We start from the raw sequence: 18,232 nt of genomic DNA on the forward strand, positions 1-18,232 counted from the left end.
GTGCCATTCTTCGACCCCTGGCCGAATGTTGTTGAAGTCACTTGTTTTCCAACAAAAAAAAATGTCGAAAAATATCGTGATTTTCACAAAAAATAAGACTAACACATCCTTACGCGTGATTGAAAATAAATACAGAGCCTATCCATTACATTTTGCAGTTTGAATCGCTTGAATATCTGTATTAGAACTGCAGATAATATAATTGCACATTTTTGTATTTTTAAACAACAATTTTTATTATATTTTTAATTTCTCAACTGCAACTGGTTCACAACAGTTTTCCTTATATTCATGAATTTGTTCAAATTTTTCCCATCGCCCCTTGTATAAGAAATAATGCTCTAAACTTGACTGTTCTTAAATGTACCCGAAAATCCTTACTTTTTTCCATTTTTCAGTCTGCTAAGCACAAAATTTTTTTTACATAAACTTCTTCAAGCTTTTTTTTTGTTGTGCTATCATTTTTTTGACTGAATTGTTAAGCTTCAAAGGCAGATGCCTATAGTTTTCTCGCCGATAGTAGTGGTGAATATATATGGAAAATAACCCTTCTCCAAAACGCATAAATTTCAGGTGCTCTACCTGGGGCATTCGGACACCTGGGGCAGGTGAATAGTTGAACTTTCCATGTAATATTATAAGAGTCATTTTTCTTCCAGAAACCACTATTGATGTCCCATGTTTATTATTATTCAATCGCCAGACCGATAAACAGTGGGGCATAATGAGGTGTCACTGGACGAATTAACATTTAGCCTAAACTATTCGACCGAATTTGAATTTTTTGTATTAAAGTTTATGAAATTCCTAACAAAGCTGTCGATGCATATTTTAAAAAGTTGTTTAATTTTTTTATTTGACAATGACAATTCATTTAAAAAAATTCGAAGATGCTATTTTGTAGGAATTCATCCAATTTATGCGAAAGTACACAGAATTAGTGGGGAAACTTGTCTTGAATTATTTCTAGTAATATCAGATATTAAAAAAAATTACAATTTTTATGAACAAATTAATCATCAAAAATTAGATTTTTAGCAAAAATGATATACAGCTACTTTCGATGTGTGTTTTTAAGTGAAAATCTGAAGACAATTTCGATATGACTTATAAAAAAATAGAGACCATTTTTTAATTATTCAAAGAAATACTATAAACAAATGCATAAATTCGTCATTTTCGAATAGCTTTGTTTCGATTTTTAACAGCAAGGACAATAAATATATTGCTTATAGCTTTTTTTACGTTTCTTTGATTTCAGACAATTAGTATTATCTGTTTAAACAAAATTAATTAACAAGTGCATAATATTGTCATTTTTTATTAAAAGGAATTCGTTTTTTCTACTTCAGATATGTGAAAAATACCTCTTGATATGATACTTGTATAAAAAAAATCATTTCTATTTGTTTGAACAAATTACTCTGAGGTCGTTTTCTAATGGAAACACCATATTGTTTTTTATGAAATCGACTACCATTTTTAATCAAGGTCTCTCTGTTATGATACTGTATTATCCGGCAGGACATGTTTATTATTTTTCCAATTATTTATGAAAGTCAGTCCAAATTATGAATAATGTATTTAAAAAACTCTTAAGTTCGTTTATGTTTCTCCAAATAAAATTGCGTTTCTATAACATATTGATCTACCCGCAATTCAGTATGAATTCTTTCTGTTAATAAATTTGGACGTTAAACAGTTAATGGAGAAATGCCTAAGCTTCTGGAAGCAATGGTTTCTCATGTTTTGGGAACTCGCATCGAAAACTTCCCAAGTACGGATCAGCAGTAACTGGTAGGAAGTGCAGTATGTCTTCGTTTATGGAAGTCGGAGAAAATTTTCTTGCGTCATGTTCTCTGCATCTTTTGAAATCCTTGTTTCTTGATTCTTGAGCTTCCTCCGTCAATTGTCCTAATGGTATAACAAAAGAATCAATTATGTGTGGACCATGAATTAGCACTTTGTGCACACATGCATATAATACCAGCTGTAATTCTTTACATAAATTTTTGTAGTGTCAATGCTATGCTGGTGAAAGCGTTAAATTTCAAGAGCCTCACTGCACGCCATACCTCACAGAATTATATATAAACTCTTAATCAGTTTCTCATCAATACCTGTAACCTCACTTACGTTCTCGAAGTTTTCGAAAAACCTACTAGCCGTATTCCCATCATTTGTAGAAACAGATTCTTGCCTTACACTGTTTACGATTAAGCCAAGGTGTTTGTGCAACTCGTTCTGAATATTGTGTTTTCTGACATCATGAATTGCTTTCTGCTCCTTCGATGTGCACGCCCACTGCTGAAATGGTAGCCTATATGCAATGGGCAGTACGCACTCCATAAAGCGAATCCACGTGCGCAAGGTTTGGAGCACGTACTGATATGCACCCAATTTTTCTTCTTTTAGTCATATTGCTTCTAACTGGTTCATTTGTGAAGGTTTTGATCCACACACAGTAAAGTTAGAAGAAGCTGAAGTTTGAGTAACGACCTGGCACACTTCCCCATCTATCATTCAACATATCAGTTCACGCTATACGTAGTAAGTTTTGCCGTTTACTTGTACTATCATTGGCTTTATTATTTTAATTTGATTTTTAATATTCTTTAGTTTAAGCAAGATCTTATCTTTAGTCTCTGCGTCAAAGTGGAACAGAATAGGCAGGCAAGAGTATGGTGAAGAAGGTCGAGGATTTCGCCAAATTGGTTCAGATGATGCATCTTCTGTGTATCCTAGGCGAAAAGGAACCGCTGACACCAAGAAGAGACTTGATTCAGAAGATTCGGGATTTTCAACTTAGGTTGGTCGATTTCATAAAAAACAATATGGTATTTCAATTAAAAAGCGGACTCAGAGTAATTTGTTTTAAAAATGTGAATTGTTGTCTAACAGCAAAATATCTAAGTAAAGCCCCATTGGTTATAAACTTTTAATTGATTGTGTTAAAGAAACTAAATTTATCTACTAAAATATGGCCAAATTATGCATTTGTTTATTACATTTTTTAACAAAAATTAATAATTGTTTAGTATTAAGAAAAAATAACTATAGAAAGCTACTAGCAAGACATCAGAAATTTATTTCTCTGGAAAAACCAAATCTATATGTTGAAAAATGCAAAACAATGAATTTGATTATTAAATTTGTTTAAAAAAATATAAATTATTTTTTTTTTCAACTAAGTATCATATCAAGAGGTGTTTTTAACATATCTGAAGTTGATTTAAAAATTTCTTTTACTGAAAAATGACAATAGTATGCATTTGTTAATTAATTTTGTCTAAACAAAAAACACTAATTGTCTTAAATCAAAGAATGACACAGAAAGCTATAAGAAAGATATTTATTGTCCTTTCTGTTAAAAAAACGAAACAAATCTATTTGAAAATGATGAATTTATGCATTTGTTTAAATAATTAACAAATGGTCTCTATTTTTTTATAACTCATATCGAAATTTTTTCTTCTTCAGATTTCCACTTAAAAACACACATCTGAAATAGCTATATATCAGTTTTACTAAAAATCTAACTTTGGTTAATTAATTTAATTATAGAAATTTGTAAACAATTTTTAAATATCTGATACAGCTGGACATCATTCAAGATATTATTCACCGGCAGTGTTCATAAAAGGACAGACCGCAATTCTAGGGATAACCCTTTGAAAAATAATATTTGAGAATGCATAATCTTCTTCGAAAGTGTCGGCCCGAGCGGATAGCCTAGGAACAAGGGAAGGACCGCGTCGTTTTACGAACACTGCCTATTAGGGCGTATCGAAAAAACAAAAAGTTGTTTTCGCGAAGTTCTAATCGCAATACAAATTTTCTTTCCTTCTGTCTCCGCATCGTTAAAAATCTAAAAAAAACGAAGCACTTCCTTAAATTCAAACAAAAGTTTGTTCAAAAGATTTAATTGATTATGAATATTATTAAACAAATATTAACGGGCAATGGTGTATAGAAAAAAAAAATAAGACAACAATTCAAATACAAGAATGTTGTGCGGTCATTTGTTTAGAAACTACAGAACAACAAAGTTCCGTGTAGGTGTGACGCCGTGCGTAGTGTGAGTGCCGGTTCGAGCCAGGGAGGTTGGCGATGTCTCAGCAAAAGCGGCACTCACACTACGCATGGCGTCTCACCTACACGGAACTTTGTTGCTCTGTAGTTTCTAAACAAATGATCGCATAACATTTTTGCATTCGAATTTTTGTCTTATTTTTTTATTGTCTATTCACCATTGCCCGTTGTCCCACAGGTGGTGGAACACCCTGTGTGTGTGTGTGTGTGTGTTAGTGTAATTATCGCTATACCGGTATAAATCGGCCTTTTTTGAACTATTTTTATTCATAATTTAAATCTTAAAAAAAAATTGTGTACTGTTCAAATTTGAAGAAATGCTTTCTTTTTTGAGATTTTTAGCTATATCTACGATGCAGAGACAAAAGGAATTTTTTTATGAAACTTATGGGGTGTGTTTTTGACTCGCAAAAGAATATGAATACTATTCTTTATGGAATACAAAACGCCAGGCCCTATACTTTCACTTGAAAATCTATGTTTTTATATTAATAATCATCGAGTCTGGCAATGTGTTATCCCCATGCTAAAATTACCCCAACTATTGTCCCCATTCAAAAAAATCCCTCTCAGGATATCAAAGTAAATCTTGTAAATCTACTAAAAAGAGCTACAACCTTAACCTCCGATATCATGGGAGCAAAAATTAACATTACCGAAGCTATTAATTCAGCCGCATGAATTATAAGTAACATACTATCACTTGTTATCGAAAATGGCCACCTTCAATAATAACACTTTAAAAATAATTTTTTGGAATGCTCAAGGTATTCTTAGAAAAAGACATGAATTAGCCACATACCGCTACAAAAATAACATTACCATTTGCTTGCTCAATGAAACTTTACTACGCGAATCCCTACGCAGTAATCTAGTTCCTGGCTACAAATTATACAGGAATAACACAAATAGAGTTACCATAATCTTAATTCGAGAAAATATTGATCACCATGAACTAATAATTCCTGAACTTGAAGCCCTCGAAGCTACTGCCATACAAATAAAAATTCACGGGAATCCATATGCTATAGTCTCGCTCTATCAGACTCCTTCTCGCGAATTTCTAAAAAATGGCTACAGAAAGATACTCAAACTTGCACCCTCGGTAATTGCTGCAGGTAACCTAAATGCTAAACACTTAGCCAGGAATATCAGAACAACTAACAAAATCGGTAAACAATTATTTGAATTTATAAATCATAAGAATCTCGCCATCTCAGCACCAGACTTGCATACTTTTTTCCCTAACAACACCAAATATAAATCTGATCTTATTGATTTTGCAATCTCAAAAAATAACTTTTACAACAACGACATTTTCACTATAGATGAGCTTGACTCAGATCATCGTCCAGTCTTTGTAAAGCGTTCAACATGACCCTCGAAATAAATGTTAACTTTCAACCTTCAATGACAATCACTTCCCACATTTAAGACGCCATAACCAATTTCACCGCAAGCATAAAAACTGCCATTCACAGTTCAGTTCCTCAAACTATCATTAACAAATACGATCCACTTCTCAGTCCTAAGATTGAAGACCTTATCCACACTCGCAATAAACTCTGCCGTAAACACCAAAAAACTAAAAGCTGTATCCTTAAGAACATTATTAACCACCACCACGCTCTCTTCCACCGATAAAGCAAATCTCCTAGCGGCAAATGATGAAAGTATCTTCGCTCCACATAACAAACCTTCCGACCCTCAGCACATTGCGGAATGTGAATAAATTGTCCCCGATTTTCTTAGAATCCCAAGCACCGACAATTTGAAGAAAATAACCCATAAGGAATTAACAAAACAAATTAAAACTACTAAAAATAACAAAGCTCCCGGTCCTGATTGAATTTCAAACTTAGTCCTAAAAAAACTTCAGATTTCTTGTCTCACCCTCCTCGCTAATATCTTCAATGCCTGTATTCAACTAAGCTAGTTTCCTAACTCATGGAAAATAGCTCACATATTAGTTTTTCAGAAAAAAGGCAAGGATCCATATCATCCTACCAGTTACAGGCCCATTAGTCTTCTTAATACAATGAGCAAAATCTTTGAAAAAATGATACTGACTCGCGTAAACTTTCACCTCAAGGAAAATAGCATTCTTAAATCACAACAATACGGCTTTAAAAAAGGTACGTAGTACATGATGCTCAAGCTTACCGAAGCCATTAGCTTAAATTTTAATCGAAGAAAATACAATGAAGCTGTTTTCCTTGATGTAGAAAAAGCTTTTGATAGTGTCTGGCATGTGGGACTGTTCAGAAAATTAATAAATTACAATTTTCCAAGAGGAATCATCCTCTTTATAAACTCTTATCTTTCTAACAGAAAATTCTCAGTTAAAATTGGCCAGACACTTTCAAAAGAGAAGCCCATTCGAGCGGGTGTGTCCCAAGGCAGCGTCGTAGGTCCGGTGTTCTTTATTATCTACGTGAACGACATCCCTGAGGTCCCGGAAGTTACAATTGAATTATATACAGACGACACCGCACTATACACTTCCTCTTGGTCAGTTTCGAAAATCTTAAAATTCCTTAACAAAGCTCTTGAAATCATTGCGGCATGGGCTAAGCTTTGGAGAATAAAAATTAATGTAGCAAAGTCAGAATCAATTCTTTTCTCAGTCAGAAAGCCTGTCAAAATAGATCCACCCAAAATGTTTAATAAATCAATAGAATGAAAAATTCCGTGAAATACCTAGGGGGTAAACTCCATAAACATCTTGATTGGAAACAGCATATCCATGAAACTAAAGGGAAAGCTCTCGGGGTTATTTCGCGTTTAAGCCCTAACATTAATAGACACTTGAATCCTAGTTTACAAAATGTTTATCGGACCAATCATAATCTACGCCTGTACAATTTGGGGCGATGCGTCAAAATGTAACATCAATCACATTCAAATTATACAAAATAAATTCCTCAGACGCATCACGAAAACCCCTATGTGTACCAAGAACTCTGTCCTTCACAGAGAATTTCAATTACCTTATATTTCAGAGTGTATCAAAGAAACCGCCACTAAATTCTATGAATCAGCATCACTATCACCTTATGAACATATCTCCTCTCTCGGGAAATATGATTTTGATCCGCTTTGCAGGCACGCGGTGCCAAAAGACTTTCTCATGAAATGAGTCTAACAACGAATTTCATTTTTCGACCCCTCTACCTCTTCCCACTCTTCTTCTTTACGTTTCTCTCATAAAATAAATTATCAGATTTTGTGGCTTTTTCCCGCTTGCGGGCCTTTTCACCTCATATAATAAACGTCACTTTTGATTCAAGTCATGTCAAATTTCTCTCAGATTGTGTAACAATGCCTTTTTTTTGTCGTTTCCAAGCTATATTCGCCAATAACTTGGTCTTATATTCCAACTTGGCGAAAAACGTCACCAGCTCTTAGATTAGGGTAACACCTGAAGGAAAAGGCCATATGAACTGTGTTTTTTTCTCATCAGCTGAGGGCCGAAACTTGGAAGGAACTTCAATTCATATTACTCACCTGTTACATACCGATTAGGCGAAGTGGGCATTACAAAGTAAATGATTTTTATAAATAAGGGATATAATTCAATGTTATAATAAGTGCCTAATCGTATGAATGAAAATTATGTCACATAATAATTCAGATAAACAAAAATTGTTACAAATGGCAATTCGGAAAAATAAAAATGATGCCCAATAGTATTTTGGCAAACTTAAACATAGGGAAAATGGTAATTCGGAATAATAAAAATATTATGTTACATTTCTCATTCAAAATTAAAATAAAAAATATGTCCAGCAGTAATTCGGAAAAATTAAACTTGAAGAAACTGGCGGAAATGCAGCGAAGAATAGAAATTTGTTCAAATGAATGTTGGTGAAATAAGTGACAGACTGATATCATAGCAGGCCACGATCAAACATGAATTTTCACTGAAATGCTCGATTGTGATTCTATTTTAATGGTAGTTTTCTCTTTGAAAAGGGTACCCTGTCTCAACAAAAATAAATTCTATTGGTTCAAAGCGTTTTTATCCCCATTCTGTTAACAATTTTTCTGAACATCTAACTTTTTGTATTCATGATAAAGAACCCGTGGGGAGTAAAGGTCCGGCGCTTGCCGCCGACGCAAAACTCTCCCTGTTGCTCAGAAGAACAGGCACAGACATCAGTCTTCAGTGTAATGCACAGGCACATCCCATTCCCGTAAACAGGTACTTAAATGGTTGATGCTGCTCATAACTGGGTAGCACTTGAAGTCTTAATAGGCTATTGACTATGTGCTTAGACGGTAGCCCAGTAATGGCCAACTATGAACTAACGTTGATGTACAAAAGCATGGCGCCTTATGCAAAAATGTGTGATTTTTTTTTGTTTAAAGATCTGACGCAATGAAAACTAAAACTGTTTCTGTAAAAGACGCACAACATGAATTCGAAATATAATAAGAAGATTGCAGTTTCATGAGGGCGGGCATATTTAAATTTACGTAAATTGAATAAGTGAGCCGGTAGACTGGTTTGGAGGCTCTGTTCAGCGTTGTTACTTACTAGCAGACTATACTCGCTCTTTATCTCGTTCGTATATTTATGCCGGTTTTCAAAGGGCCACAAGTGTAGTGACTTTAACATGAAAATGGATATGGTAATTAAAACAGGATTTCAAGCGGTATTTGCTGCAATTCTACTTAACCTCGAATTTATAAACTTTTTTAAGTCTACTTTAAACAAACCATTTTTATAATTTTACTGTTTATACGCGTAGCCAGAGAGGTCTCATTCAAAAGACATCACCGTTAATTCTGCAGTCGTCGCCTCGTGGGCTGTCAGTCGTTTCTAAATTTCAAATTGGGAATTGCACATAGTCAATAACATACCTCCTACACGAGGCCATTTCACACAGCCTGTGCATGAAGTTTAATGAATCTTATTAACCATAATCGTACAAATTAGATAGTAGCTTAGTAGTTTAACTTCAAACAGTAAAAATAACTGCATATTTATATTTAAAACCATAAGATTCGAAAGAAGTTGTATATCGTGTCATAGATCTATAAGCTATATTTTTTTTCTTCGGAATGACTTACGTTACCATTTCCATCAGATTGAACCAGGAATTCGAATTATTCGTTCTGATTATTAAGTCTCTAAGAGCTGGATTCTTTGTGTATCATTGTCCGTAATAAGTTTGAGGAATGGAACATGCAGCGTTATTTACTAATAAATTTCGTGTATTTAAAATTAGAAGAATAAAAAAAGTTGTATATCACGCCAAACATCTATAAGCTTTATATTTTTTTCTTCGGAACGATTTACGTTCTAGTTTCCACCAGATTGGTCAGGACAGCGAATTATTTCTTCTGATTATTTTGCCGCTGAGAACTGGACTTCTTCTCTATCATTGTCCGTAATAAGATAGAGCAATGGCGAATTCAACGTTGGTTATTACTAATCAATTTCGCATATTTAAAACTATAGGAATCAAAAGAAGTTTTCTGTCGTCTCATGCATATATAAGCTTTTTTTTCTTCAGGATGACACGTTTCAGTCACCAACATATTGAATCGAGATAGTGAGTTATTCCTTCTGATTATTTAACCCTAAGAATTGGATTTCTTGTCTATCATTCTTCGTAATAAGATTGAGCAATGGGGTATTCAACGTTGATTACTAATCAATTTCGTATATTTAAAACTATACGAATCGAGAGAAGTTGTATGTCGTGTCATACATCTATAAGCTTTTTTTTCTTCGGGATGACTTGCGTTCCACTTTACACCAGATTGGGTCAGGTGAGCAAATTATTCATTCTAATTATTTAGCCCCTAAGAACTGGATTTCTTTTTTATCATTGTCCGTTATAAGATTGAGCAATGGGGCATTCAGAGTTGATTATTACTACGCAATTTCGTATATTTACAAGTATAAGAATCGAAAGAAGTTTCGTATCGTGTCATACATCTATAAGCTATTTTGTTTAGAATTACTTACGTTCTAGTTTCCACCAGATTAGGTCAGTACAGCGAATTGTTCCTTCTGATTATTTAGCCCCTAATAACTGGATTTCTTATCTATGATTGTCCGTAATAAGATTGAGCAGTTGAGTATTTAGCGTTGATTACTAATCAATTTCGTATCTATAAAAGAAGATACTTCAACACAGGATTCTGTTAGCTCTCGTCTTTTACTCTATAGTTTGTTAAAGTTAGTTTCTTTTCTGGGTAATGACATGAACGCTGGATAGTCTGGTTCGTTTTTCACCACTCAGGCAAACTAGCTGACATATATATCACAGTTGGCTATAACACATCGCCACCACCTTAATGTTGTACTCACTTTTCTTCTAACACAGAATCCATCACTGCAAAGTCTCCAAAGTTTTCCAATGACGAGAAGAAAGTCTATTTCGACAGAGTCCTGGGTCAACACATTAGTTTGTTGTGTCCTGACAAGGGTACCCAGTTCCAACTTTTACGTATATATAATGATAAGACCAAGCTTCTAAAGTTTTTTATAGATTGGAAAATTCAAAGGTGGGTTTGCATATAGGATTCTATCGTCTTTCGACACTTGATACAATTTTCCTTCTTTTAAAAAGTATTTTAGTAATTAGATAATTTTCTGGTTGCCTGTTTTGTTTGACGACTGGGTCTTCTACCGATAGAACCCGTGGGAAGTAAGGCACCATCGGTCTTTGGCGAGAAAGGAAGTTTAATGGAAAGACGATCTGGCGTTAACATCGTAATTCCTTGTCAAGGGCAGGGCCACCCTGTTCCAACATTCAGGTAATTCTCAGCGCCAATCCACGTTAATGAATAACTCAATATGTTTTTATCTGTGAATGCTGATATTTATATTTATTTTACATTCCACCTGCAGCCTGCGTTTAACAGTGCCTAGTAATAAATTATAATAATACAATAAAGAATGTTAGCATTCTTATAAAATGGTTCAATATGCACACATTATTCACACAATAAATAATGAGTTTAATTTTTTTGGTACTAGTATGAGAATATTTGTAATGAAATACTTTAGACATTTTTTTCATTTGAGAACATTGAAATAATTTAAAGATTAACTTTGACGGCAGATTAACTTAAAAGTTATCTACTTGTACAGCAGCCTTATAAGCCACTAAATATGCGTTGGTAATATTTATCTGTAATGTATTGACACGGATTTAAATATTATTTTTTTGTTATCAGAGAAATCACGCGTTCAGAAAACCTTTGCGACCCCTCTCCCATATGACACTTTTTGACGTTAGGGCAGACTGCCCCTCTCCACTTTAGAACGTCACGTAATATGTGAACGCTCCCCATGGATCTTTTTGCGTAATTTAAAATTTTTATAATTAAATTTCTTCATAAAGTTTAAAGATAACTTCAAAATACAAAGAAAGAAATTTCATTTTGAAGCGAACGCTTTCATGCAACTGTCACTTTGAAAAATATATATTAGCACCATTTTTTTGATTCTCCTCCTCTTTTCTCCATAATATTTATTCTAACATTAGATTTATTTATTTTATACAACCTTTTTTTTAAGTGCTTCTAAAATTATATTTAAATCCATATTTATAAACATTTGTAATGGGAGGAATTCTATATAGAAGACAGAGATTTGGCAGGAAGATTATTTATTTTTCGTACATGTGCACTAAAAAGTAATTAAAATGAAAAAGTATATAGTTAACACAAAGAAATAATAACAGAGCCGAACTGCCGTGGAAAACTTTTTCGAATCTGGCAGGAGCAACGGCACCGTAAGTGCCAGGCCTGTAATAGCAATCACTCTTTAGTGAGTGGGCAAACGTGACGTGCCCTCTTCTCACGCATTAGTTCGTGACCGCATGTAGGTACAAAGCTGCTGAAGCAAGTATGGAAGGGTGAGCCTCAACCAACTGTAACCTAATCTCCTTCCTCGACGCCAGTTCTTTTCAGGATTTTATTCTCCGCTGTTGCCCGAATATTTCAAGTAAGAAATTAAAAATAAAAATATTGAGCCCCTTTTTCGAAAATTGAAATTCTAATTTTTGAAGATTTTTTTCTGATGAAAAATTTGTATTATGTGGACTTTTTTAGAAATAAAATAACTAGTAAACGAGTTTCCATAACCTTGCACGTCAAACGAAAACTGTGTATTCTATATATCTCTTATAGAAGTTTTTGGAGCCCTATTTGTGCCACGAAAACCTTTATAGAAGACCTAGTTTTCATTTGACACAAAAGTTTATATAAACTTTTTTACTTCATATTTGATGTATAAAAATGCACACATAATTAAAAATTTTTGTTAGAAAAAGGAAGAATCACGAAAAATTAAATGGTACATAAACTCTTGCATTTCCTGCACCGCCTTTCCCTGCAACTTTCACTCACCTCCCTTATCTCTGACCTCTTTTGTTGAACACCATAACCCTTTACTTTTCCGCATTCAGTTCTAACCTATTCTTATCAAGGTTCCGTATCAACCTCTTCATAATCGCCTTTAAGGCCTTCTCGCTCTTTGCTAGCAGCAATATATTATTTGCATGCGCGAGTAACCATACCCTAACCCCTCCCATCCTAACTCCTCCTACCGCTCTGACCGCTAGCTTGCTTTCCATATCTGCAATTAAAATGAAAAAAAGAGTTTGGCTAAGCGGACATCCTTGCCTCAACCCCCATTTATCCAGAAACCCTCCGAAATTCCCTGCCCTTCTCTCACCCTATCTTTCGTCTCTTCACATACATCCCTTACCCTCTCCAGCAGGCCTCTCTCTCCACTTCGCTCTCCTCCGTCGGCTCCCACAACCTCCCTCTATCCACCGAAGCAAACCCGCCTGAAAGATCCACAAAAAAGCTTACACTCTTAACCTCTTCTTCACTAATTTCCAGTCCACCACGTGCTGCAGAACGTAGATGTTGTCGATAGAGTTCCTACTCGCCCTAAAGCCCACCTCCGTCTCAGGCAATATTTCTTTTCCCTCGACATACTTCCGCAGGTTCTTGGCCAACACCATCGCGTATGCTTTGTACGCTGTATTCATTAGCTTAATCCTTCTGTAATTTTCCTTCCTATCCCTATATCCTTTCTTATACAATGGCACTATTAAACCCTCTCTCCATCGTTCTGGGAATCCCTCACCCCTCCATACTTTCTTCACTTCCTCCTTCAGCCTTTCCCTTACCTCTTGTGTACTTAACAGCCATGTTGCGTTCTCAATCCCGTCCAGTCCTGCTGCCTTCGACCTTCTTAACTTCCCTATCTGTGTTTGTATTTCCTCGTCATTCAACCCCTCCATCTTGGCTTCCCTCGTTCTTCTACTTCCACCATCTCCCTTTCGTGAATCTGAGCCCCGAAACGATTATTTAGAAAACTTACTTCACTCCTCACTCTTCATCTTCTCGCTTATCCTCACTCTACGCTTCCTAAATCTATTTATTATCTTCCACACGTCCCCTTCCGTCTTAAGGCGTCTCAACTCTTCCAGATCTTTCCCCTTTTCCCGTTCTTTATTCTTACACATCAATCTGAAATTCTTTCTCATTTCTACGTACTCCTCCCTTTTCTCAGTTCCCTCTTTCTACTTTTTGTACTTCCTTTTTGCCTTCCTTTTCAACTTTTTTCATTGCCTATCCCACCATGCCCTTACCATTCCTTTCCTTTTCTTCCAAAATATCTGCTTTTGCACGCACCCTTTCACTTATATTATTTATCCTATTTTTAAATCGCATTACCACCAAGTTTTCCTCCTAGCCCTCCAATTCCACGAACGCCACTTCATTCCTCTTTTTCCCCTCCAGCCGAACTTTACCTACCTTGCCCTACCCCCGCCCCCCATGCAATGTAAAAGCTCTACCACGCCCTACTCTCTCCCAAATTTTCTCTTTCTGCTCGTCCTCCGTCCTGCCAGCTACTTTCACGCCTGACCTACCCTCTATCTTTTCTAGCCTTTTTTCCGTTCTTTCCTTCCACACCATAATTTCCTCTAAAACCTGTTTAACTTCCACTTTGTTTTTCCTTACTTACCGATACCGCTACTTTCCCTGACCCTTATACTTTTTCCCTCAGCTCTTTCATTCTATTCCCATTTAGAATCTCTAATCCTCATGTCCTCCCTGATACCTTCCATGTGCTGTTTAGTTTCCCTTACGTCTTCTTTCAATCCTGTTATCTCATCTATTAGCATCCCCACTGCCTCTTTTTCCGAATGTCCTTCCATGTTTTACGTGACCTACGTGTCCTACTGATTCTCTTGAAAGGATTCTGTACATGAATTTTCTCTTGGCTCTCTTTACTATTCCTCTTCTGTAGCAAGAGATCTTCCCCCTAACTTGTGCTAGACTCTCTATTGCTCGCTTTCATGCAGTAACGTCTAAAAAGATGCTTCACCGTCTAACTCACTACCAGCACTCAGGCTAAGACCCTTCCTGCTCTTCTATCAGTAACGGGGTCTTCTCCATACAGCACCTTTTGCAACCGACAGATGTCTCAGAACTCTGTTTACGCCTATCACCCTATATTTTCCTTTATTTTATTTTATTCCCCTCTTATCAGCCCTTACATACACTATTTTCCACCCCTTAACATTCCTTGACCATACGAGAACCACCCTTGACCCTTTTGAAAGTCCCAAACTTCTGTCCACAAATTCGCCTGAATCCTTGTCAAACTAACCTTACTTTCCCTATTTTACCAAACCCTACCTCACCTCCGCTAAATCTATCAGAAGCCTTTCTGAAGCATTTTTTTCAGTGGCATTTTTTTCAGAAGCATGACAAAATCATAATTAAGGCCAAAATCTCGCAAAACCATTTTTTCACTCATATTGTTCTTTGGGACCATATAAAACAGACTTACGGGGGTGATATTTGAAAAGTAATATTTTATTTGTATTCTGTGGCCTGCGCAACCTCTTAATAATAATTATTTTTTTAATGAAAAAATTGATTCATTTTTGCGTGGATTCGAACGAATTTCCGGGCGTTATTATAAATTGTTTTTTATTCATTACAACAATAAGTTAGAAGCTATGTAAGAAAGCGTTTTATTATTCCATTTGATTACCAATAAATCCATAACATAATCAACTCTCAAGAAGCTTACCATTTCAAATTTCCACGATTATAATCACTGTTAAGCGCAGATTGCAGGATTGGGTGTAATGTTGGCATGCTTCAATGTAAGGGGTTAGTTTAATTCTGTTTCCTTTAAAAGAACCAGTTGGTAGTAAGACTCCTTCGATTTCTGGTGATGCCAAGCGGTGGCTACAGATTACAAGTTCTATTGAGTTCGAGATACCATGCCAAGCTCAAGGCTATCCAGTACCAGCATTCAGGTAGGGTAAATAATAAGGTATTTCTGTCAGTATGTATTCACAAGGGTAAATAAAATGGCACTATATATTTTTAGTAATGTCTTTTAAATATTAACATGAGCTGTATGGAAAGTCTAATTTTTTTAGACACTTCCACAAACTATGATCTGCGTATCAATATAAATTCCAGTGACTAGAACTAGTTTGCCCCCGATTAGGTTATTGTGGAATCAAATTACCTTGTTTTTAGAACCGGTTGGAGTAAAGGGACCTAAATTTTCGACTGACAACCGTATTAACTCGTTTTTACGCGAGGCTGCACAAACAATAACATTAGGATGTCCTGCTCAAGGGTATCCTGTTCCATCTTTTAGGTAATTCTAAAAATTATATTGGGTTATGAATATTACATTACAATATTTCGGATTTTCTGGTTAAGAAAGTCTAGAGAATGTGTAAGGTGTTCTCTATGCGTTCAGAACCAGTGGAAGTAAAGGCACCAAAATTTTCAAACGACGATCGCATTAATTGATGTTTAGGAAATGTGGAAGAGCTCGTAACCCAGATATCCTGCTCAAGGGTATATTGTACCATTATTTTGGTAAAATTTAAAACCTAGCAGACACTTTTATTTTCGGGATAACCTATAGGATTAATGACCTTGATTAATCTGGAAGCTACATTTTTACTTTGAATATTAAAATTTGTATAATGAAATCATAGGGTTGCCAATCTCAACATCCTGTATATACTGTCCAGTAAATCCATTAAAGTCTTCATAAGTCCTATTAAATAACGTTAAATTAATGCAATGTCCTTGAAATCCCGTTAAAGTTTTTGAAACGCTTTAAGTTCATTTAAATTCGGTTGAGATAATATTACAAATCCTTTTAAATTCCTTTAAGACCATATCATACTTACCCGCTTCCTCATATTTTCACGACAACTCACGTCCATACAAAATAGAATCTCGAATTGAAAATTTGGAATGACATCAAAATGACACCGGGTCGAGTGGGGTTCACAGTCCTACCTGCAAACTGTAACATTCAAGCTATAACGAAAACCTGAAATGGTCCAAAAGTATAATTAAACATTTTAAAAAAATTACCTAAATTTGTGGTAATTTATGGCCAGTTACCATAAATTTCGTCGAAAATTCCCGAAAATGATCGGGAATTTGAGGTCTGACCCAGCCTATCCGGTTTGTGTTTTTAAAATGTTAGCACACCCCTAGTTCTTATGGTCCTAAATTGAGGAAATCCTATGAAATGCCTTTAAATTTGTTAAAGTATACTGAAATCCTTTTATATATCCAGAAATCTGTTGAAATCCCTTAAAATTCCATAAAATCGCAGTGATTCATTCAAATTATTTTTAAATAATTCAAAATCCGTTGAAATATTTTGTATTCCTATGGAACTCTTTAAAATTTGTGGAAATCTTTTGAAATCCTTTGGAATCCTATGAAAATCTCCGCAGGGCTGCCGCTCAGTCACTTTCAGTCACTTTTTTCCCCAAATCACCTTTTAGTCACATTTTTTAGAAGCAGTTACTATAAGTCACTTTCTCTCAGAAACAGTCACTATAAGTCACTTTTTACAGGAAAAGGTCATTTCCGAACTTTTAGAACTTTCAAACTCCATCCCATAATTACTGATGATATATGTATACAGGGTGTTCCAGGCTCAATTGTCGCGACTTATATGGCTGTATAAACAAACAAAAAAGTAATCGAAAATTCCTTTTCCAAAAATCAGTTGAAGTTTTAGTTTGTTATTTATAAAATGTTTGAGCTGGACAAATCAGGAGCGTCACATTACCAGCCTTGCGTGCGTGAGCATGAATTCAACGCTGAGGTAGTGACCGCCGATTCTTCTGCAACCATCCTCACCACAGCGCTCCCTTCAATATAAGTAACGGTGCGATGCTACGGGGAAAGAGGGGCGGCACTGCGTTTGCATTCCGAGTACAAAAAAAACAGATACTCACGATACAGACAGAAAGGCAAAAGTTAGATTATAAAAAGAAAGAAAGGTTACAACCTTTGCAGGAATATTTGAACTAAAGTCATACCAGAGGGACACATACTAAGCACCAGCACTACTGCACTTAGAAAAATCCCTCCAAGTAAACTTAAATCTGTGTATCTGCAAGGGATGGTTGATAAATAGTTGATAAATAAATCATGAGGCTGGAAGAACTTAATTATTGCAAAAAATTGTTCATCTATTGAAGAAGTGTGTCACTTCAGAAGTTACTATGTTCTTATTACTCTCCGGAATCTTTTTATTTCCTAAAGTACGACAGTTGAGCTTGAAACTATGATCCCTAACAATTTTTTCAGAGTAATTTTATTTTCATCGATATTTTTTATTTTTATAACAAAACCAGCCTTTCCAGAATTGACTGGCTTGAAATATTTTTGGCGAAATCTTCTATCGTAATTTTTAACTTGTAAGATTTTTCTAGGTGCATTAGCGCTAGTGTCTAGTCAGTGTCCCTCGAGTATGACTTAAGTTCAAATATTCCTGCAAAAGTTGTATACTTTCTTTCTTTTTGTAATCAAAATTTTTCATTTCTGTCTGCATCGTGAGTATCTGTTTTTTGTTTACTCGAAATGCAAACGCAGTGCCGCCTCTCTTTCTCCGTAGCGTCGCACCGTTACTTGCATTGAAGCGAGCGCCATGGTATAACTCACAAACTTAAACTTCAACTGATTTTTGGAAAAGGAATTTCGATTTCTCCAGCGAAATCACGGTAAAATTTCAGCCATAACCACGTCTCACAACCGTGAGATAGGTGGTTACAGTCTGTAAAGGAATCAATACGACGATCCAGCAAAA

The 18,232-nt window shown here is 35.4% G+C and overlaps 1 protein-coding gene across 2 annotated transcripts in view; it reads left to right on the forward strand.

The window, feature by feature from the left end:
* The window catches only part of LOC117182071 (Down syndrome cell adhesion molecule-like protein Dscam2), a 292,904-nt gene that overhangs the window by 128,174 nt on the left and 146,498 nt on the right, over window positions 1-18,232 (forward strand). The window contains exons 11-12 of one of the 2 annotated variants that reach the window (XM_033375097.1): window positions 1,789-1,797; window positions 8,173-8,296. The exons of the other annotated variant lie outside the window; for it this stretch is intronic. Coding sequence (XP_033230988.1) covers window positions 1,789-1,797; window positions 8,173-8,296 — 133 coding nt within the window. The remainder of the gene's footprint in view (window positions 1-1,788; window positions 1,798-8,172; window positions 8,297-18,232) is intronic. 2 annotated transcript variants of the gene reach the window in all.

This window comes from Belonocnema kinseyi, chromosome 10 (assembly GCF_010883055.1).
Source record: "Belonocnema kinseyi isolate 2016_QV_RU_SX_M_011 chromosome 10, B_treatae_v1, whole genome shotgun sequence".
NCBI classification, from domain to species: Eukaryota; Metazoa; Arthropoda; class Insecta; order Hymenoptera; family Cynipidae; genus Belonocnema; species Belonocnema kinseyi.